At 32.7% G+C, this 23712-nt stretch overlaps 3 protein-coding genes across 3 annotated transcripts; all 3 read left to right on the top strand.

Annotated features, from left to right (window-relative positions):
• The first annotated feature begins 9045 nt into the window (after positions 1-9045).
• Positions 9046-9598, top strand: LOC142519722 (pectinesterase inhibitor-like). The gene has a single exon (XM_075622752.1). The coding sequence runs from the start codon at positions 9052-9054 to the stop codon at positions 9577-9579; it is 528 nt and encodes a 175-aa protein (XP_075478867.1). The 5' UTR covers positions 9046-9051; the 3' UTR covers positions 9580-9598.
• Positions 9599-11526: 1928 nt separating this feature from the next.
• LOC142519716 (pectinesterase-like) lies at positions 11527-12596 on the top strand. The gene is made up of 2 exons (XM_075622746.1): positions 11527-11862; positions 11963-12596. Exons 1-2 carry the CDS (start codon positions 11538-11540, stop codon positions 12394-12396), a joined length of 759 nt encoding a protein of 252 aa, XP_075478861.1. The 5' UTR covers positions 11527-11537; the 3' UTR covers positions 12397-12596.
• Positions 12597-20984: 8388 nt separating this feature from the next.
• On the top strand, positions 20985-22921 carry LOC142519710 (uncharacterized). The gene is made up of 2 exons (XM_075622740.1): positions 20985-21347; positions 21885-22921. The coding sequence occupies exons 1-2, from the start codon at positions 21312-21314 to the stop codon at positions 22767-22769; spliced, it is 921 nt and encodes a 306-aa protein (XP_075478855.1). The 5' UTR covers positions 20985-21311; the 3' UTR covers positions 22770-22921.
• Positions 22922-23712: the final 791 nt, after the last annotated feature.

Raw genomic sequence — 23712 nt, 5'->3', positions numbered from 1 at the left:
ATGACATATCCAAATTTTGGCCAAATCCGACAGTTAGTTTTTCGTTTATAGCCTTCGCAAGAAAACTGCTCCGATTATATGCGGGAAACAGTATACATACGGTTTTTCATCCATAAACAGGTTAAAACGACTTCCAAACTTGATCTCACCGTTCATAATTTATTTGACAAATGTTTGAATGTACTGTGAAATTTTGAGGCAGATCCAACGGTTCAATAAAGCGCAAAGAATTTTTCAAGACGGCTGATTTTTCGGTCGATGTGCTATTGCGTTTTCGAAGTGTCGGTTGCATGATTCTTCTAGGATTTTCGAATTCTTCGTGTTTTTCTTCAAGGATTAAGTTAAGTGGGCTTGTTTTAAATGTGTAAATTTCGGTTATGTATTTCTTGTGTTTTAAAATTCGGTCGAGTGCAAATTATTCTTCTACCCCTTCTAGTTAAGATTTTTGGCATGAATTATGTTTTGACACTGTGAGGATTCAACTCGATATGGGTGGGAATCCCAACCATGATATGAACCTTACGTGGTGGAGATGTAACCGCTATATGGCCTCGCCCCCTTAGAGTAGTAAAAATTAAGGACTGATATCAGTAAACCATTTAAAGTAGAGGAATCTCAGTGTCTGGTAAATGTTATGCATGTGATATGAATGATGTTATACAAGTCATGTGATTTCGAAATTTTATGCATGTTGTTATATTGTGTTCGAATGACCCCCACTTGCTGAGTATTTCTCAAAATACTCACCCCTTACTCTACCCTTCCCAGATAAATCAGAAGAAGAAATAGAGAAAGAAGAATCAGACGCCAGTTTGTGGACTGATAGTGGACGCATGAAGATTTTTAATTAAGAATATGTTCTTGTGAGTTTTTAATTCGAGTTATGCTTCCGCAGATTTTTGTCGTTTTCAGAGTTACTATTGTAAAGACAATTCCATTTTTACGGTATTTATGAAATAAACTGGTTTCGGTTTATACTATGCTACGAGACTGGTTGTTTTTCAATTGTGTGATTGATGAACAACGCCGACGTCGACTAACCCCGATCGCGGGGCATGAAATTTAAGTGGTATCAGAGCCGCCAGGTTCATAATCAAGTTGGGGAAATTTTACCCAAAAAAAATTTATTCGGCCAAATTTTTTTTGCAAAGAGCCGATCCAGTCTCCTTTGGAACGACCAAATGAGTAATATTCATAAGTTTGTGAGGCATGGTTCGTAAACACGAAATTCCTTCGTTTAGTCCTCCGAAACCGTGTTTTTTGCCGTTTTAGGAAAGTTTCGTATATCATATAACTTTCTGAAGAAAATTACAATTTCGATTCCGTGAGTTGTTCTAAACGTTTCTCGACATATGCTTTAAATCCATATTTTTTTATCTAAACTTTCTATTTTTGGGAAATTTATCGAAAAATCTCGTTCAATGCGTTTTTTGTAGTTTTTATCGGATTTTTATAGAATTAGATTAAGGAAACAATTATTATTGGCTTATATTGTTGGGATTATATCTATCTGAGATGAGTTGACTTAAGCTTCTAACTTAAGATGAAATATTTGATTTGAAGACAAATTATTTATGGAAAAAAACTAGTATGTAAAAATCTGATATAAGAGTTATAATAAGTTTTGAATATTCCAATATAGAAGTTGATTTTGGGTGGTAGTTAAATGTGTGAACATTAATTTAGGTTCTTAAAAATGCTAAGCGTTAACTTTAAATGTGTATGATTTTGGGTTATCTTGTTTAAATGAGTTGGGAGACAATACCTTAAGGTTTAAGTAATTTATATTATTTTGGGATAAATAGTAGATTACGATCTTATATGAATAAAATAAGTTATGAAATATTATTTGATATTGAGAAAAATACGGCATAATAAGTTTTGAATCTTGTTACGGTACTAAGAATGATTCAAGGAGAAAGACATTCAATAAAAATAGTTTGTGTTAAAGCTCTCTAAGCTCATGGTCTTGAGGAAAGTAATGTTTAGTACAAGTAAGATTTAGCACAAAAATTAATTGAAGATTAATTTCATTCGTACAAGGTTAAATAAGATTTTATTTTATGGCGAATGAGTTATAATTTTTGGGATTTAAATCAATAGACTATAGATTGATATTGAGTTAAGTTTCAAGATTTCATATGAGTTTTAAGTTTTGAGATAGTAATCGTAATAATTTCAATATAGAATAAAATTTTCATCTATTCGCATATAGTCAGTGCCGACTTGATTCAAAGCACTTTGGTAGATTTCAACGTCATCATATGGATGGATTGGTATCTGAGAGCAGTGCAATAGCAGATTGCCGGAGTAAGAATTTCAAACTCCGAACCGCGAACCAAGAAGCAATAAGATATCATGGCAATGCCAAGAGACATAAATACATTCTTTCTGCTTCCCAGATTTGGAATACCATAAAATCAGGTAAAGAAGTTTACCTAGCAATAGTGAACGAAGTGCAGGAAGAAATTGAGCTCAAGCTAGAAGATACCCTAATAATGCGAGAGTTCCCGAACGTTTTTCTGGAAGAATTCTCGGGATATTCTCAGACCACGAGGTTGAGTTCAAATCAATGTGGTTCTCAGTGTTGCACCAATTTCAATAGCACCATACCGAATGACGCCAACTGAACCCAGGAGCTAAAAGAATAACTCCAAGAATTGCTAGACAATAAGCAATTTGAACCGAGTACGTCTCTATAAGGAACTCCAGTACTGTTTGTGAATAAGGAAGACAGAAGTATGAGATTGTGTACAGATTATAGAGAACTCAATAAGATCACAATCGAGAATAAATATCTTATTCCAATGATAGACGATCTTTTCGATCAACTTAAAGAAGCTACAACTTCTCAAAACTCGGCCTGAGAACAGGCTACTACCAATTGAAGGTCAGGGCTGAAGATTTTTCCAAAACAGTCTTCCGAAAAAAAGTTTCAAGCCATTACTTGACAAACTTTTTGGCAGTGTTCAACTGAGGAGATCCTCATTTACTTACCATGTGAAGAAGACCACAAAGAACATCTCCATCTCACTTTTCATAGGTCAATGGAGAGAGAATTGTATTCCATTTCAATAAATGTGAGTTTCGGCTACAGAATGTCACTTTCTTAGGTCACATAATATGTGAGGCATGAGTATTTGCGAATCCTAAGAAAGTAGAGGCAATCAAAGACCGGCCAAGACCAACGATAATGACAGAAATTCAGAGCTTCTTAGGATTGGCGAGCTATTATCGGGATTTGTCCAAGATCTTCCCTCAATAGCAATACAGCTTACAAAACTCACAAAAGAACTCTAAATTCAATTGGAGCAAAGAATGTGAGAAAAGTTTTGAAAACTTAAAGATGAAACTTGCAACCACAATGGTGGTAGTGCTGTCTGATGAAGGCAATGATTTTTTTCAATTACACAGATCCGTCAAAGAAAGGTCTAAGACATGTGCTCATGCAAGAAGGAAGAGTAATTTCCTTTGCATCAAGGCAATTGGAACTGTATAAGCAAAACTACCCAACTCGCGACCTTGAGTTAGCCGCAGTAGTTTTTGCATTAATGAAGCATTACCTTTACGACGCCAAGTGTGTGATCTTCACTGACCATCAGAGGCACGAGTATTTGTTCACGCGGAAAGATTTGAACATGAGGCAGAGATGATGGATTGAATTATTTTGACGTAACAATAAGCTACATTTTAGGTCAGACGAATGAGGTAGCTGACGCTTTAAGTCGGAAAAACATGGGTAAGATGATTCTAGCCTCACTATCAGGGCAATCGTGATTTGAGAAATCGTTAAGCAAAACCAGTTTCATGGTCTTGATTGAAAATTAAGATTTAGTATTAGAAAAAGAAAAGAAAATTTGAGATTAGAGTTTATGTGAAATGATCAATTGGAATTTTGATTTTTATCTTTTAAGATAATACTTTTGAGGTTTACTTAAGGTTGACCGTATTGAGTTATAGTTTGACTTTTAAGAATTTTACATTACTACAAGCATTGGGATAGGAAACAATAATAATTGGGATCCAGCTTATGCATTACATGGTTGATATAAAATTTAAGAAATGATTTTTGTGATTTATATTGGATTGATTATTAGACTAGTCTTTATATTAAATGTTCTATTGAAAAGTTGATATTGATTTTTTTTGGATTTCAGTGAGAGTTACATTATTGGGCTACGTTTGGATTCAAAAAGTTTTTATTTGGGTTTTCCTCTCTCATAAGACAAATAGTTTATCAAATTATGATTATGAGATATACGACTATTGGGTTACAGTAAGTTTTTGTAGAATCAATTATTCTAATAATTATGGTTCAATAGAAGTCATATCATTGGATGCAATAATAGAAGTAATAATAATAAATTATAATGTTACAAGTATAATTGAAATTATTAGTAAGTCAACACTTTTGTTATTAAGATGTCTGTAAAAAATTATTGGGATATGATTTAGAAATTTTAGATGATTTTCTAGTCATACTGAAGGAGATGTCACTTGGGAACTAGAATAGAAAATACGTGATCAATACCCGTACATCTTCTTAGACCAAGCAAATCAAAGTTTCGATGACGAAACTTCCCATAAGGAGGGAGGGATGTAAAATCCAAGTCTTTTGCATAATCGTGATAATATTTTGTAATTTAATGGTACTAGGATTTGCCCAATCTTCGAGTATCTATATCATTATAAGATGTAAGATTTGCAAGATTATCTAAAGTTATTGAATAATTATATCGTGTACAATATTTTTGAAGCTCGAAATTTAAGATAATATTGTGTTTATATTTTCAACTTGAGATAAATAAATAGATCATGATCTAAGAAATTTTTTGATATAAGCATGTAAATTTTGGGATATATAAATACAAGTTATTGAAATAAGATAAGAGATAATTAATATAGATATTTGGATAAGGATGATGAGATAGATAAGAGATAATAAGTTATCCTAGATTCAAGATTTAATTCAGAGTTTAAACGAGGAGATAACACATGATCTGTATCACATCCACCTTTCTATAAATAGGAGAAGCTCCTATTTAGAATTTACACCTCAATTTTCGAGTTTTCTCTTCATTATTTTCGAAATTTCCTCCCAAAAATTCTGCACGAGTCATCAAAATTCTGTCCAAGTTCAGAAATTTGTTTCTCTCGCTCGGATACTTGAAATTCGGTTTCCACTGTTCAAAATGTGCTTCCATATTTTTCGAATAACATATCCAAATTTCGGCCAAATCTGACAGTTAGTTTTTGGTTTATAGCCTTCGTAAAAAACTGCTCTGATTCTATGCGGGTAACAGTGTACCTACGATTTTTAATCCATATACAGTTTAAAACGACTTTCAAACCCGATCTCCATCGTGCATAATTTATTTGACGAATGTTTGAACGTACTATGAAATTTTGAGCCCGATCCAACGGTTCAATAAGGCGCAAAGAATTTTTCAAGACGGCTGATTTTTCGGTCGATGTGCTGTTGCGTTTTCGAAGTGTCGGTTGCATGATTCTTCTAGGATTTTTGAATTCTTCTTGTTTTTCTTCAAGGATTAAGGTAAGTGGGCTTGTTTTAAATGTGTAAATTTCGGTTATGCATTTCGTGTGTTTTAAATTCGGTCGAGTGCAAATTATTCTTCTACCCCTTCTGGTTAAGATTTTTGGCATGAGTTATGTTTTGACAATGTGAGGATTCAACTCGATATGGGTGGGAATCCCAACCATGATATGACCCTTACACGGTGGGGATGTAACTGCTATATGGCCTCACCCCCTTAGATGAGTAAAAATTAGGGACTGATATCAGTAAATCATTGAAAGTTGAGAAATCTCAGTATTTGGTAAATGTTATGCATGTGATTTGAATGATGTTATGTAAGTCATGTGATTTCGAAATTTTATGCATGTTGTTATATTGTGCTCGAACGGTCCCCACTACTCTACCCTCCCCAGATAAATCAGAAGAAGAAATAGAGAAAAAAGAATCAGACGCCAGTTTTTGGGCTTATAGTGGACGCATAAAGAATTTTAATTAAGAATATGTTCTTGTGAGTTTTTAATTCGAGTTAAAAACGCTTCCGCAAATTTTTATCGTTTTCAGAGTTACTATTGTAAAGATGATTCTATTTTTATGGTATTTATGAAATAAACTGGTTTCGGTCTATACTGTGTTACGAGGCTGGTTGTTTTTCGATTGTGTGATTGATGAATAACGCCATTATCGACTAACCCCGGTCGCGGGGCGTGACAGTGAGGCTTTGGCTACCTTTAGTATTCTGGTCTCTTTCGCTCCCATTGACCATATCTTCAACATTCACCATCTTATCTCTTTTTCTTCAATTTCCCACCGTCGGCGCCAATTGATGATACCAAAATTTTTCAGCGGGTTCGTTCTGTAGAGCGGGTCTTCAAATCTTCACGGCTGAACGAGTCAGATCGGTCTCCTGAGATATGCACATATGAGAATAGGGTTAGGGGGCGCTGAAAGATTGTCTGATGTGACTCCTTTGATGCTTAAGTCAGTCTCGGGAATAAAACTTAAATGCGAAATATAATAGTGCTGAGTGAATAAGAGAGTGTAAATGAGTCAAACCGTATGTCAATACCTGGTATTTATAAGGGGAGGATGAGCTTTAGTGCCAGAGTAGAACTCCTATCCAGATAGAACTTTAATTGAGATAAGGGATTTCAAACACTAGGACTCTAGCTATCTCAATGGCGGCTAGGGCTATTGCCTCATCTTGGTTAGATTTACCCGAATCCCGCATTTATCGGGACCCTTATCTATTAACGAGAATATCTCCATATCTTTCAGTCATGTTAGGCCTCGGAATTCCCGACCACTTGGTGGGCTCGGCCTTCCATGTTCCTTGGTAGGCTCAGACAGTACTAAGGATCATGGGCTTGGACTCTTGATATAGGCTCGGAATGATGGGCTTGGACTCTTGATGTGAGCTCGGATCCGCCCATACGTATCAAATTTAGGAGGCATTATACTGGTATAATAGTTGTGAAATCATGTAGCGAAGGTTACCAAAAGCAAACTGTCGCTACAAAGAGCGTGTTGTGATGATTCACAAGGATTATAATTGCTCGAATGATTTGTTCTCTTGGCAGTTTCCGTTTATCCGAATTTGGTTATTAAAAATTCTCTGTCATGTTATTTTTTCTAGGGATGGCAAAATGCAACACGACTCGTCAACACGATACGACCCAACACGAAAAAAATCATGTTCATGTTGAGGTTTTTCGGGTTCGGGTTGGGTGGGTTCGGGTTAGTGTCAGGTTAGACGGGTTACGGGTTGGGTCGCGGGTTGACCTGAATTTTTTTTAAATATTACCTATATTTTTATATATTATATGTTTGAATAAAATTTATTGTATATTTATATGATAAATTTTCATAATTTAATATTTATTTTATATATTTTTTTATTTTTTTAACAATTGTTTATTTGATTTAGTAAATATACTTTTAATTTTATACAATTAAACTTTTCAAATTTAAATCGGAAATTTTGTTATTATGTGTTTAAATTAAAATATTATTATTATTTTTTATTTTTTTGAATTTTTTTTAAAAAAAATTAAAAAATAATTAAAATTCGGGTTAGACGGGTTGAGTCGGGTTAGACGGGTTCATGTCTGGGTTGGGGGTTTTCGGGTTGCTTCAGGTTCGGGTTGAAAAAAAAAATTGTATGGGTTGACCCGAAACCCGACCCACCCGACCCGATTGAACCCCTAGTTTTTTCGTAACATTTGAAGATAAATTATTATGATTAATTTTTTTTTTAATTTATCGATTAAATTAAATTTGACATATTAGATGATTCTTATCTTAATATAATAAGCATGTTTAATATTATTTATTACTCATAAATGTCTTAATATAATAAGTATGTTTATTTCTATCTATTTATTATTATATAGTTCGATTATTTTTTATTTTAATAAATTATAAAAGTCTACGTTCTATTAGTGTTTTTTTTATTATTGTCATTAAAGTATTATTTTGAATTTTTTGACGTTGCAATGCTTATTATGGCAAAGTGTCTACTTCCTCTTCTATTCGAAACTATTGGGAAAAAAATCATTTTATTAAGCTAAAATGGAAAAGTACTTTTCTCTCTTTTTTTTCATTGAGAAAATGAAGTGCATTTTCATAATACAAGACTTCGAAACTTAGTGCTTATTAATTTAGTAGAGATATCCAATAATATCGTGTGTGTGTCTATATATATATATATATATATATATATATATATATATATATATATAAAGTTCAATAGAAAATATAATTGTATGTGTCACAATAGTTTTCTTTTCTTATTAAAACAAGTCTAGTAATGAATGATAAACATATTTTTTTAAAGAAAAATTGGCGTGCTTTAATGATTCTATATATATAGTAAATCTCTTTTGAGACGGTCTCACGAATCTTTATCTGTGAAATAGATATCGATATTCATAATAAAAAATAATACTCTTAGAATAAAAAGTAATATTTTTTCATGGATGACTCAAATAAGATATATGTCTCACAAAATATGACCCGTGAGACCGTCTATATATATTTGTGTGTATATATATTGAAATGATTTCTTAACGAATAATATAATATAGATTATTATATCAATTTTTCCATCCAATCTTGCCTCTTGCACAGATTGGAAGATAATAAAATTTGGTAGTCAGCATAATTCAAAAGGCAAAGCAATTTTGAAAACATAAAAATTCTTGTGACTCATTAAAAAATATTATTTTTTATTTCAAAAATATTATTTTTATTTTAAATATAGGCATGTTCACAAATAAAGATACGTGAGACCGTCTCAAAAAAACATACTCTTTGAAAATATTTTTCATCCATATATTAAATATTGGTCAAATTAATAATATTGATTTTTTAAAGATGCCATATTTTATGTATCATATATGATTGACAAAATCTTGTTCTATTAATTCCACGAAATATGCTGCTATTCTCGTCTCCTGTTGCTTATATAAAGTAACCCATAGTACTACCATTTACAAGCATCCTAAAAAATACCCCAAATGTCTTCTCTTCCGGCGACCCAAGTCTTCTTAATTCTCTTGTTTTTCACCCAAGTTATGGGCATGTCAAGCAACAAAAACGTTGCTTTGATACAGCGAATTTGCAAGAAAACAAACAATTACAGTTTGTGTGTTTCTGCTTTAAAATCCGATCCTCGTAGTCTCAATGCCAACTCCAAAAATCTTGCTCTTATTATGATCAACACGACCCTAGTCAAGGCAAACCAAATCTCAGAACTTATCCTTAAATTGAACAAAACCACGTCTGATCCAATCATTCACGCGTGTCTTACATTATGTAGCATGGACTATAATCACTCAATAGCTGATATTCAAGGAGCAATATATTCTTTCAAGTCAAGTGATTTTGAAGAATCGGCTAATCACCTGAGTTTTTCTTCCATAGCACCAGGAGACTGTGAAGACTGTTTTGCCGAACCACCGTCCCGCAAATCTCCATTGTCAGATATCAGTGCTTATTTTGTTTCTTTAGCAACTATTGCACAAAATATTGTATCGATTTCATAAAGCATGATTCAAAATGACATTATTCACTAACATTGAGAATTTTTTTCGATCGTTGTATATCTTTTGTTAGGATTTAAGATGTTGCCCTATACCATGTCAATATGAACAATAGCATGGGAATGCTGGGCTGCTAACTTTTCTGGAGTCATTATTCCCCTTAGTGATTGGGCTATTAAATCCCAACATCTTTTTAAAAATCACAGGGGTTTTTTTTACATAAGACTCAGTTATTTTGATAGTTCACAAAGATCGGAGATGTATTCCATTTACCCCGAACTTTACCATTTTCCTGTCATGGGACGTGTGCGGATGATAGTTATAAATAAAAATTCACGCTTAAAGTTTATGAATTAAACCTATACACAGGCTAGTTCGACCATGCATCAAATTGTATATACATTTTAATGATAATTATGAAACAACCTTTATACCAGAATTTAAGGAAAAAAATAATACTTCCTCTAATAGTGTGACGCCATAGCTAAGACATGGAGCAACCGAAAATTAAAACGGAACATAAGCACGTTCTGCTGCAGAGCCACGAGCAATGCAATTTGGTTTCAAAACAAAAATGTTTGAAACCAACATTTTTACCCAAAATTATATAAAGTTGAGACAACTCTCCCTCAGTGAGAGAGAGAGAGAGAGAGAGAGAGAGTGTGTGTGTGTGTGTGTGTGAAGTAGGAATACGTGTTCTCATGTTTCCAACAATGCCTTTTCATGAATTTGAAAATGAATTTTCTCCATCGATATTTTAATTGAAAAATAATGTCCATCCAAATAAGATTTAATAAGATTAGAATTTCAAATATACAGAATTCAAATCTATTCTCAAATAAAGGAATTGAGGGCAATAATTAATTGAACATGGAAATGGCTGCCTTAAACCATAATCTGATATCAATTATTATTTTAAGAAAAATTATTTACTGATTTTACAATGAATGACTTGAAAAAGCAAAAAGATTATTCTGCTAGTCTCTTGTATGTTTAAGATGTCTGGCTTAATTTACACCTATACTATATCTATATATATATTCTATTGTTGCACTAATCCATTATCTCCACGAAACACGTTTAGCACTAGAAAACTGCGGATTAATGCATATGCATTCTGCAAAATAAACAATAATGGAACTTTTTCATCAATCTAACTTCTATTCAATTTAAGAAAAACTAGCTAAACCAAGGAAAAACGACTTTGATATATCATGGCATTATTTGCATAAATATGTATGCAGCAATTCATTAGTTCATGTGACATTATATGCTTAATTTAAATCAACGCAAATTGAGCTGTGTGTGTAGCTTGTTTGTGCAACTTGAGTAGCAGTTAGACCAACAGATAGAAAGAAGACTCTCGATTGAAAGGTCAGGGATTATTCGTGTTTTCCTTGTTAAATTTTAAGTCATGTGAGAAATTTTCTTAGTTCATGTGTCGGAGCATCTGAAAGTTTTGTTTGGGTCTATAAGTTTTTACTGTCTATTCCTCCAAAAGATTAACGTGTGTGCATTATGTGTGATTTACGAAAACCAGATGCATGCAAACTAAAGTTTCTATACCTTATAAATCTGGGGTGGACGAAGGATTTGGGACAAGGAGATGGTTTAGATTTGTTTTTTTCATTCACAAAACGAGGATACCATGCTTGATCAGTCTACTGAGCTTATGATGATGGCTGTGTAGATATATATACATCTTTAAATAATACTTTTGTATACATACCATCATTGGCTCAATTAATGTACAACTTATCGAATGTGTTGAAGAATTGAAGGAGCATGACACTCGCAACATTAGGTAAGTCGAAGGAACTTCATGCGTTCTGGAATAAACGTGGAAACAAAATAAGCTGCTTAAACCTGTAAATATACCATAGATTCTCTCTATATACCCGATTATCATTTACGTAAAGCACTGCAATTTCTTAACAGGAACCAAGGTGGAAGAAGCAATTATGGAGCCGATGTTCAAGAATCTCATTTGCATTGCACTCGCCCTCATCTTTGTGATACAATGTGCATTAGCAAAATTGACTTTGATAGTGTCCAAAGATGGACAAGGAAATTTCACCACTATTACTCAAGCTGTCGCCGCAGCTCCGAACAAAAGTCTCCAAAGGACTGTTATCAAAATAAAAGCAGGTGTTTACTACGAAAACATAATTATTACCCCACAAAAGATTAATTTGTATTTCATAGGTGATGGAATGGATGTCACGAAAATATCTGGTAATAAAAGCGCTAAAATGGGCTGGAAAACTGACCAGACAGCAACAATCCGTAAGTAGTTTCATAGCTTCGTTTTTTTTCAACTGAAAGTTGTGGAAACCAGTTAGCGGTTGCTCTATCAATATAATCGGTTTTGTTACATGTGTTATAGGAATCAGTGCTGATGGATTTGTTGCAAGATATATAACGTTTGAGAACACTGCTGGTCCAAATATGTCTCAAGCAGTTGCTCTAAGCAACTATGGCCACCATTCGGCGTTCCATAGGTGTCGCTTCCTTGGGTATCAAGACACATTGAATCCTCAGTCTGGTGCCCAGTTTTATCGGGATTGCGAAGTTTATGGTACTGTAGATTTTATATTTGGTGAGGCAAAAGTTGTCTTCCAAAATTGCAACATCTACGCACGCAAGCCATCAGCCGGGAAATCAAACACCATCACGGCACAAGGCAAAGAGACACCAAATCAGGAGTCTGGCACTGTGATGCAAAATTGCAGTTTTTCAGGTACGCCTGATTTGCTAAAGGAGTTGAACGTGAAGACATTTTTAGGCAGACCTTGGAAAAATCATTCCACAACGGTGTAACGCAAAGTTTTCTTTACAAACTAATCGATCCCAGGGGCTGGTTGGAGTGGGAAGGAGTTGGTTTGGACAAAGTGTATAATGCCGAATATAGTAACCGAGGACCTGGTGCAAGTACCCACCAGAGAGTCAAATGGTCACATGTTATCAACTCCAGAGTTGAGGCCGCCAAGTTTACAGTGAGGAACTTCATTGATGGAGAAAGTTGGATTAAATCCACTGGAATTTCATTTTTCCTCGATGCAGAAGATATTCTGTCGATTTTCATGAAGCATAAGTCGTTGTGACTTTGTTTAACCATTTTATCAATCTTTAATCTTATTTAAGTGGAGGGAAGTTTCAAACTCTCAAATATCTAACGTCCTATTATCTTTGAAGTTGTACTTGCATCGATGGATCTAATTTAAAATGATGGATTGGATTTGGTTTAATGAAGATTTGATAGATGAATTTTAAATATCATACATCTTGGATATATCTGAAATATAACACAATTACTATTGAAATTACTTAACTTGATATGAAGACGATTTTTTTTAAAAAAAAAACAACCATGTGAAATAGATTTGAAATTCACTCAACGAGAAGAAATATGATTTTGTAGAGCTTAAATAAGCCTCACATATATGAATATTAGGTCGACACTTTAATGTGCTCTTCTTGATTTTGTATGTCACGCACTGGGTCTGAGTCTGCTTGACTGTACAATAGGCACTTATAGCAAATACTTATATTCGTTATCCATTTAGGAAAATGATTAATCTAAGTTGCTATAGAAATCAATTGTAGCTTATTATAAACTAGTTTTAAATTTTTTAAGTTTTATAATGTAGGACAAGAGGTATTACAACCACTCTTGCTCCAGAACGCGACGACCCCATCATGGCATGACCTTTCGATGCACCAGCATCAGAAATCTAGAGGTGACTTCTACAGGTTCAAGAAGTGGCTTCCGTCATGTTTTGCCCCGCAGGTTCAAGAGGTGACTCTCATGTACGTAATATTTTTCCCCGCATATCACTCTTATTATCCGATGTTCCATTATGGTGACCATCTCTGCTATCATTATGTCACGCCCAGGCCCGGGTCCGGGCCTGCATAACTGCACAAAAGACCCTTATAACAAATGCTTTAATTTGTATTCGTACTCGTTTTACGAAAATTATTAACCAACTTGCTATAGAAGTCCATTGTATCATATTATAAACTAATTTTAAATCTTTGAGTAATTTTACCACGTGGAACAAGTAATATCACTAATTCATTCCAAAGCCAAAATATAAGAAAGGTCTTTATATATCAAGGTTCATATTCTTTCTTGTTCAATATATTGGGTAGTCAAATTCATGAAAACCCAACTCAACCGGAATTCAAGATGGTTCGATGATCGAGTTTTCAAGATTGACTTAACACATTCTCCGTTAATTCTCAAGCAACGATAAAATTGATATAATATTGTTAGTTTTGGAAAAAACTTAATATAGCACAATTACTATTTAAATTACATAACTTAATATGAAGACGATTTTTTTTTTTAAAAAATAACTATGTGAAATAGATTTGAAATTCACTCAACGAGAAGAAATATGATTTTGTAGAGCTTAAATAAGCATTACATATATGAATATTTAGGTCTACACTTTAATGTGCTTTTCTTAACTTTGTATGTCAAGGCCTGGGTCCGGACCTGTTTGACTGCACAATAGGTCTTTATATCAAATACTTATATTTGTCAACCATTTAGGAAAATGATTAATCTAAGTTGCTATAGAAATCTATTGTAGCTTATTATAAACTAATTTTAAATCTTTAAGTTTTACCATGTAGGACAAGAGTATTACTACAACCACTCTTCCTTCAGAACGCGACGACCTCGTCATGGCATGACCTCTCAATGCACCAGCATCAGAAATCTAGAGGTGATTTCTACAGGTTCAAAAATTGGCTTCCGTCATGTACCACTTTGCCCTGCAGGTTCAAGAGGTGGCTCTCATGCACGTAACATTTTGCCATGTATATCACATATTATCCGATGTTCCATTATGGTGACCGTCTCTACTATCATTATTTCACTCCCCAGGCCCGGGCAGGACCTGCATAACTGCACAATGGGACCCCTATAGCAAATTATTTGTATTCGTACTCGTTTTAGAAAAATTATTAATCAAGTTGCCATACTAATTTTAAATATTACTACGTGGGATAAGAAATATCACTAACTCATTGCAAATCCAAAATATAAGAAAGGTATATATATATATATATATATGTGTGTGTGTGTGTGTGTGTTCATGTTCTTTCTTGTTCAATATATTGGGTAGTCAAATTCATGAAAACCTAACTGAATCGGAATTCAAGATGGTTCGATGATCGAGTTTTCAAGATTGACTTGACGCGTTCTCCGTTAATTCTCAAGCAACCATAAAATTGATATCATATTGTTAGTTTTGGAAAAATATACAGGCAATTATTATTATAAGAATAATATACCACCAATAAATTTAAATTTCTAGAATCAGGGAAATGCAGTCGACATCAACAAGTTGTATCTGCAACTTTTGGATTAACGTGCATTAAAAAAATTTGATATCGTCGTTTCTACGAATGAAATATTGACACTAGATGAGGTGTATTGTATTCAATCTGAAGTCATAGTAATTGCTCGTGATATCATATGGAACAAACCAATAGTACTTAGAAGTATCTTGCCCGTTAGCCTTTTTAAATTTCCCTTTAAGATCCACGATCAACCCATATATCAGACATTTACAACCAAATGAAGCCCAAATGAAAAAAAAAAAAAACAAAATTATTTTACTTGAAATGTTACAAGTAGATGGATATTAATTAGCCAAATTCGAATACATTTATTTCTATGATTATTAATTATATAAATAGAGTGGCCCTTCAATAATTTATATCATAATGCATGGGAGGTTCGATATTTATGTTGAATTTTTATCTATAATCCAAAGTTCTAATCTTCTCTTCTCCAAATAAAAACAACACGCAGCATGTAAATATATGTAGTACACTAGTAGTACGAGCTCAATGGAAATATATAAAACCATGGATGTCCGGTTAAAAAGGAGCATATTTTCGAGTATGAATTCCATAGGATTTTCAAGCTTTGGAACAACTTTTCTTCATGCAATAATCATGCAAAAAGGCCATATTTGACCATCGATTTATCCCAATTAGTCTCTCAATTAGGTAATGTGACCAAACTGTACAAGGCTCAGGTTTACATAGTGTAAATGTTGCCAGCCATGCACTTACTCATTCACCAAACTTGTCTGCAAAATTAATTAATGACATGACATCCAATTCTAATGTTGGTATCAACTTAAATGGAACATATTTGTATTTCCGTATTTGACTGGTAATTCAAACTCGAGTATATTCCAAAACATTTTTTTCCTAAGACTAGTTAGTACATGCATGACTTATCATATATTAATCTTACACATATATTCAAATTCAACCTGCGAAACAAGGAGATAAATAAATCACTTATCAAGTTCGATCAAGTAGAAGTTACGTCGAACTCGAGTCGACGCACAAAAATATATCTTTCCGAAAAAATTAAGTACAAAATAGTAGTAATAAACAGATAATAAGTTAGAATGTGCACCACGCCCATTAATAATCCAAGCGTTTGCCGTATATACATCACCCACCACTGTCCAAATGCAAATGATCCTATGTTGTTAGCATGTGCAGCCTATCATTATTATTAAATATTTATTTGATTTTTTTAATAATAATAATAATAATAGAATAAAATAGAAGAGGTAGCATGTGCCACTGGACACGGTCCATGCACCAAGTGTCAAAGAAAGAGACGCTTACACGCAAGCCTCACAAAGCTACGTGGGATGGACACGTGTCATTGCACGAGCGGCTGCGCACATGACTTAAATACCTACCTTACCATGTGCCGCCGCGCAACATATTAATATTTTAGTGCGTGCTTTAGTTTTTTTCCCTCATTATTATATGTGTCCCGATAAATAATTGATTAAAAACTATATATTATGCTTTATACATTTTTTATGGATTGTGTATGGTGGTGTGGATCTTTTTTCTATTCTAGGAGGTGATTGGAGGATATATTCTTATAATAAAATATTCTCAAAATTTGTGTATAATTTTACGAGGGCACAAATATAATTTTGGTTGTGTGCTCTCGGGTTTAATGAAATGGCCCGCAGATCACTAGGCGGTCGGATAAACTTATATTTGACAAACTATGCACGACCCAATCGACCGGAAAGAATATGTATCATTTGATTTTAGATTTATGATGCTAATATTCCTTGTGAAATATTAGCGTAGTATTCTATTAACTTTAGTTATTCGATTTTTGGTTTGGTTATCTTCTTTATTTCATCGTACAAATGAAATAGAAAGCTTAATAACGATCAAACGCAAAATCTATGTTTTAGTTTCAACATGTTGATGAATTTTTTAATTATCCAAAAAATAAATGTGAGTCTATGTTACACCGAGATATTTACTCTCGATTTTTGTTTTGTATAAGATGATCGACCATCATCTCACTTGAAAACAAAAAATATAAGATCAATCAATATTTTATATTTTACGGTTTAAATGGTCGACCGATCATCGTATATAAATACATCGAAATTAGACCTCTCGGCCATGTTTTTTTGAGATGAAAAATCCTGCACATTGTAAGAGAAACAGTTAAAGTCGTTACCCGTTTGGGACTTTTGAAGTGGAAATTGGTACAGATTGCTTATGCTTTTTCAGACCGTTGCGCTCAAAGGATCTTTAATGAATCCATTCTATAAAGAGAAAAGTTAAAAAGCTGAGGGCCTATCGCTCCTCCAGTGCTACAAAACCCTAATAAATGCTAGGAATTTTTTAACTATGTTGTTCTGTTCCAATAATGGTGAATAAATTATAGATTATTTTAGGCTGCAATAGGAATTTTTTAATTATTATCATACACAAGGTTCTAAAAAACGTGAAGCGTCCCGAAACGCGGATGTCGAGCTCCAAGCTTTTCAAGCTTAAGCGTGAAAAAAGTTTTTTTTATTTTTAGTGTTATTGTAATTATCTCAAACCAATAAATAGATAAAATAACACATAAATATGATAAATTTAAGTCTGATATATTAATTCTCATATTTATAAAAACATAAAAATATCAAAATTGCAATCTTTATTTGTTTTTACAACTAGACCACATTAAAAAATTCTAAATATTTGTTAAATCATTATCAGACATGCTTAATCATAATTAAAATTAAAACATAAACATCACCTAATTTATTATTTTAAAATAAAAAGACATACCTTCAAAATAAAAAAAATTAAAAATAAATATATGCGATTAATTGTGCTTAAGCACACTTAATTAAACGTCTTAATTACGTTTAATTCGGTCAAACTACTGTTTAACCGTTTTTTTCCGCTTTTCTCCGAAACGGGACGTTTTTGTCGAGCTTTAAGCTTGAGCACCGCTTAAACGGGCTTCTTAGAACACTGGTCATACATAATGATGAACATATCTTGCTTATGATTGGACTTACGGCCAATTACATATCTAATCAATTCATAAAAACTAATGTGAATCTGATTCGACTCATAAAAAATATTTTTTTTTATGTCAAAAATATTATTTTCAATGCAAAAGTATCATTTTTTAATTGGTTACATTATGAACAAATAGTAGGTAATATATGTAGATTTTACCGAAAATATTATTATTTTTTTTCAAAAATATTAATTTTCATTGAAGATACTAATCGGATCGAACCGTCTCACTTAATTCGTGAGATCATTGAACATGTCAAAATTTTATATCCAAAAAAAAATGATTCATTCAAACTTTTTATACTATTTTATTTATTAAACTTCTAAATTTTTGGGAAAGCTTTGGAGGTGGGGAATTATAATGCGTTTACTATGTATATACAAAACATTCATGTTTGAAAGCGCGTTGCTTCAACAGCTATGTATTGACAAACAAAGCACGAGACTAGATACATTGTATACACATATATTCAAACCTACATACTTTGTGTTCATTAAAATATAGATATTAAACTTTGTCCTCTTCGTACAAATAATTTAATCCTCGTATGAATAATTATTTAAGCCTTAATATTGTCCATTTTCTTGCACAATCACATTCTTGCCACCGAAACCATATTCAAAACTAACCAAATTTTTAGTCATAAGTGAACATCGAAAGATATTTGCTAATTATGTGTAATTAAATTATTTTTCAAAAAAAATTTATTAATATTAAAGGGATAAGATCAATGACAAATTTGTGGTTTTTTTAGTTGCAGGAGGAGATTTGTTACGATTGGTCTCAACTTCGAGATTTTGTCTGAATTTGAGATTTTGGTGTCAAATAGGCTTGAAATTTTTTACATCCAAATAAATGGTTATTTGTGTATGAAGTTTTACATATATAAAATGTAATGGCTCAAAATCTAAGGATGCGGCTTGTCGGGGATTAATAAATTTGTAATGCTATTATCCATTGGAATGGAATACATCAGCCACGTTCAGTTTCTTGTCAAATTTTGGTCCTTTTATGGCCTTATCTTCTATTCTATAATGTTTTAACACTACAATTATTACCAGGGGTACAATTACTGTGAAAAATTAAAATTTAATTTGTTTATATATTTTTCAAAGAATATTAAATTGATGCGGAAAAATCTTAAAGCTTTGAAAAGTTAGGGGATTCAATATATCACTATGAATATTGAATATCATCCTAATAATTCTAAATTTCATGCTTAAAACCATAAGCCCGTTGCTTAAATATATGAAATCAGTTTATATATTAAAAAAATTAAAGTAAACATAAACATAAAAGTCAAGAAAAAAGTGATCTTTTCGGATCCTGGTTTTGTTGAGATTATTTTGCAGGATTTAGGGATATATACATGGATGAATATAAATATTTTACGGTCATTTTCATCATATAAAAAATGTAATTATTTTATCTTAGAGAATGTATACTCATATATGACTCTTAAACGAGTCGATAAAATGACATGATTTTTATTTAAAAAAATTAGCTAGAATTTTCGAACATGATAAATCAGGGAAATTTCTATTTTACATTTCGTGAAAATATAGTGTCACCACAAAAAATGCAAATAACGATGGAAAGGTATTAGCGACAGAATAGTGACTATCAAAGTATTTAGCGTCGCGGACCAATATAACGAGTGAAACTTGATTTCATCGTTATATTGCAACATAATCAAACTTCTTGTCGCAAATATTTGGCGACAGAATATTATGTTGTTAAATATTAACATCAAATATGATATTCCGTCGTCGAGTAGTGATGAAATTTGAGAATTTTGTCATTAAATTACCGACGTGATAACAAATTCCATTGTTAAAAAATTAACTTATATATAGTATGTCTACTGTGATACAATATCACTTGTATATTTCTGTGATACGAGTCGACTCGATCTATATTTATCATGAAAAATAATATTTGTTTGTGTAAAAAGTAATAATTTTCATGAGTTAAGTCGAGTAGAAGAAGATATATCTCATAAAATTGATATGTCATAAAATTGATTGATAGCTGATACATATCCCACAACATTTTAAAAGTAAGTATACTGTAACAAGTGTAAATAATAAATCTTTGTCTCTAATCATATCATTTATTTTAAATCTACTTTCAATTTTAAAAAATATATGACTTAATATATAATATGGACCATTTTTTTTTTGTTTACAAGCTAGTTATGGGGATAAACAAGGAATTTACTGTTTCACTTTCTCATTTACAGAAATTAAATGTCCTGGTCTATATTAGTATTAATTAGCCAGGTTCTCACAACTTGTGTGACATTTCCAAAAATTAACTTATGTTATTTTTAATTCAATTCCCCCTCCAAAAAAGAAAACATTAATATAATCTATATCTACTGATTTAGCTCACTTTTTGGAGCCAAAGAAATTTTGAACTGTCAAATTACCTTACTTAATTTCAAATTCGCACTTCTCTAGGACACACAATAAATGGAAAGGCTAATGTCAAGGTAATAATTAAGGAAAACCTAATTGGATTTAGCAATTGACTAAGATAGAAATCAGAACTAAAAAATTTTTTAATTATGAGTTTAAGCTTCCAAAAATATTGGTATATAAGTTGCCAAAGCAATGAATTTGAAAATAAGTAAACTCGATCTCTTCTATATATAATTTAAGTTGATCTTGGATTCTTATTTTTAAATTTTATTTGTTTCATTCCCCATTAACCCTATGTATAATTACCTTAATTAAAAACGTATGAGCCTATATTTTTTCATATTAAAATTTAGATTTATTTTTTTAATCTATATATATATTATATATATATATATCTTTTTTTATAAATGCAGAAATTATTATTATTGATTATGTTTACATAAAAAAATTATTGATAGATAGTTCATAATATTATTTAGTTTATTATAGGTCATATTGAATATAAAATTAAATAATTACACAATAAATTGATCTAAGTAGTAACAGAAGACAAGGTTCCTAAAACGAGGGAAAATTCAATTTCTTCCTTTGAGAATTCAGAGGAGAGTTAGCGATGGGGTTTCCATTTTTTATTTTAGAAAGTTTTCTGGATTCCATATCAGTTTTTTTTTTTTTTAATCTTCCAAAATATTCAAATGTGAAATGGTTTGTTTCGTGGCTTCTTGTGATAATTTAATCTAATTTCACAGAAATAATATTCTTCAAAAACCTTTGTTTTGTTCTAAGGTTGCTGATTCTTTGTCTTTTATTAAACTTTCCACTCTATATAAGCCTCAAATTCTTCTCACTCATAACTCCCTTTTCTACAAAAAGATTTCCTTTTCTTTCTCACTGTTATTCAAGAACATATCATTTCACAAAGAACGGCGATGGGAGATATGACTAATTTATGGGGATACGAAGAGGTGAACCTCTTAAAATTACGCTTCGTTTCTTGTTTTTTTGTCACCTTTTTTTTATTTCTGGATTGAGTCTCATTTCCAAGTTATAGTTTTTGTTTTTTGCACTGAATGACATTTAGTCTAAGATTTCGCTGTGAAGAATTGGCTTTAAACTCGAAATTCCTCCTTGAGTCCCATTTTAATCGAGACTGTTGTTTGGTGGAGAAAACCACCCCTGTATTCTGTGTCGGTGTAAGTGTAGATCTTGTGCAAGTGTTTTCTTTCTATGTAGAGATTCGAATGGTTTTTTGGTAAAGTTTGAATCTTTTTGTCCTACTTTGAAAAACTTGTTATCAATTTTGGGATCCACTCCACACTTGATGCTCTGTCTTTTTATGATAAGTATCAAATGATCATAGTTTTTTTTCGTTCCCTTGATAAAATTTCTAGTTTATCTTGTCTGGCTTATATTCCTGAAACTTAATGTTTCTGACTTTATGGTTTTTTTGGGAATTACGCTTTCTTTTCTTCTTTCTAACAAGAAATTATCTTACTACGCAGTATCATGAGGCAGAGCAACTGGGACAGAAGCTTCTGGTGACGTCCCTCGAACTCGAAAAGTTGAAGGCCGAAGCAAAGGAGGAAGTAAGGAAGAACAATGAGTTAATCTACCTGCTAAAGTTTGCCTTAAAAGAAAGAGATGAAGCCAAGAATCAACTCCAAAACCTGCTCAACACCACAGAAAAGAACATACCATCCTTCCCCCATTTTCATGTTGATAGCCCTGTCAAAAAACCTGCAGCAAAAGCCAATTCCAGCGTAACAGAATCCAATAGCGTCTCAGAAACATACAACTACCACTCACACAGTTCCTCCCCTGTGGATTGCCTTTTTGATTCCATCCCGTCTCCTGAATTCACAAACATCAACTTTGTCGTTAACAACCACCCTTTGGTCCAAGAACCAAATGTAACTATTTCCAACAGCCGTGTGACCTCCGAGGTCTTGCCGAGGTTCGACGAAGGCTCGTTTGCAATAGACAATCTTGTTAGGGGAAGACCTTTGCCTCAGCAAGGGAAGTTTCTGCAGGCTGTTCTTGATGCCGGGCCACTTCTTCACACGCTTTTCATGGCTGGGCCGCTGCCTAGGTGGCGGAATCCTCCACAGCTTCATCCGGCTCACATTCCTCCGGTGTCGATCAAAGGACGTGACACCGATATTTTTGCTCAGAAACCGCCACCTAATTCAGCACTTTTGCCTCAAAGATTGCTAAATCTTCAGCCTTACTCACAGATGTCTTGTGGGTCGTCCCAAGTTTTTTCAGCACCCATGTTGACTTTTGCGAATCTGGCGTCCGGATCATGTCTGAGTAATGGTTCTCCGATGCCTTCGGGGCTAAATGCTAGTGCCTGTGTCCCTTTTGGTAAGAGACAAAGGCTATATTAAGTTGGGATTCATGTTCTTCAACAATTTTTGTACATTTAGGTGGGGATTGGTGTAAATACTGTAGTTTGATTTTGGTCTCAATTGGACCAGGGCTTGAAATTTTAATTCTCTTTCGGTGTAGTTGATTTGAATTTTGGATAAGTTAAGGTTAATTTTTTCCATCAATCCTCCTTTCCAACTCAGTGTAATTACAGTATATTAGACAATTCATAAGCACTAGTTACTCTGCACACGCGATGCATGTGTGTATAGTCTTTTTTATTATTATCGATGGACTAAAGTGAAATTTGACAAATTATAAAGAGATTAAATTGATATTTGAATTGTTGAAATAAAAAAAATTTGTGTGTTGAAACTTAAAAAAAAGTGTAATATTAGTATCGTACGAGGATAAACTTGGAAAAAAAGTTGGTGTCCCATCATGTTCTCACACTTGATAAAATAGAATAGATATGGATGACTATTTTGCTCCATAACTTCATGTTTCCCGCACCGATAACCGACATCCATGACCCATGTTTACCACATGACACTGGTAGGATTTCAGATGCAACACTACCCACACTGGTAGGATCGACTTTTCCAATATGCAGGACATAATTGATTCAGTTATGTATAATAAAAGAGTTTCTTCAAGTTGTCAGAGTTTCAAAATCTTAAAATAAAGGTATTAGGAACTGGGCCCGCCAAGTTATGTAGCAGCTAACAAGGCCTGGTAGTATGAAGTGGGCTAGTCTTTTTAAATACCCTTTTGTATCATTGGGGCTGAATACTACCAAAACCAAATAAATATTTAAAAATCATTTTCTTATTTAGATAACATAAAGTTATGTTTAATGAATTTTGATTATGATTTTATTATTTAAAATAAAACAATAAATCAAATCTTAAATTTATATTTTACTTGTTTATACATTATTAGTACATAGTAGAATGAATTTCA

Source organism: Primulina tabacum, chromosome 1, assembly GCF_025594145.1.
Source record: "Primulina tabacum isolate GXHZ01 chromosome 1, ASM2559414v2, whole genome shotgun sequence".
NCBI classification, from domain to species: domain Eukaryota; kingdom Viridiplantae; phylum Streptophyta; class Magnoliopsida; order Lamiales; family Gesneriaceae; genus Primulina; species Primulina tabacum.
The sequence above is the reverse complement of the archived record's forward strand: the minus strand, read 5'-3'. Positions and strand labels throughout refer to the sequence as shown.

Bases quoted from the DNA above. Each gene is read 5' to 3' on its own strand.
- LOC142519722 (XM_075622752.1), top strand. From the start codon at position 9,052: ATGTCTTCTCTTCCGGCGACCCAAGTCTTCTTAATTCTCTTGTTTTTC.
- LOC142519716 (XM_075622746.1), top strand. From the start codon at position 11,538: ATGGAGCCGATGTTCAAGAATCTCATTTGCATTGCACTCGCCCTCATC. The intron at 11,863-11,962 runs GTAAGTAGTTTC...CATGTGTTATAG, and splicing joins TGACCAGACAGCAACAATCC to GAATCAGTGCTGATGGATTT.
- LOC142519710 (XM_075622740.1), top strand. From the start codon at position 21,312: ATGGGAGATATGACTAATTTATGGGGATACGAAGAG. The intron at 21,348-21,884 runs GTGAACCTCTTA...CTTACTACGCAG, and splicing joins ATTTATGGGGATACGAAGAG to TATCATGAGGCAGAGCAACT.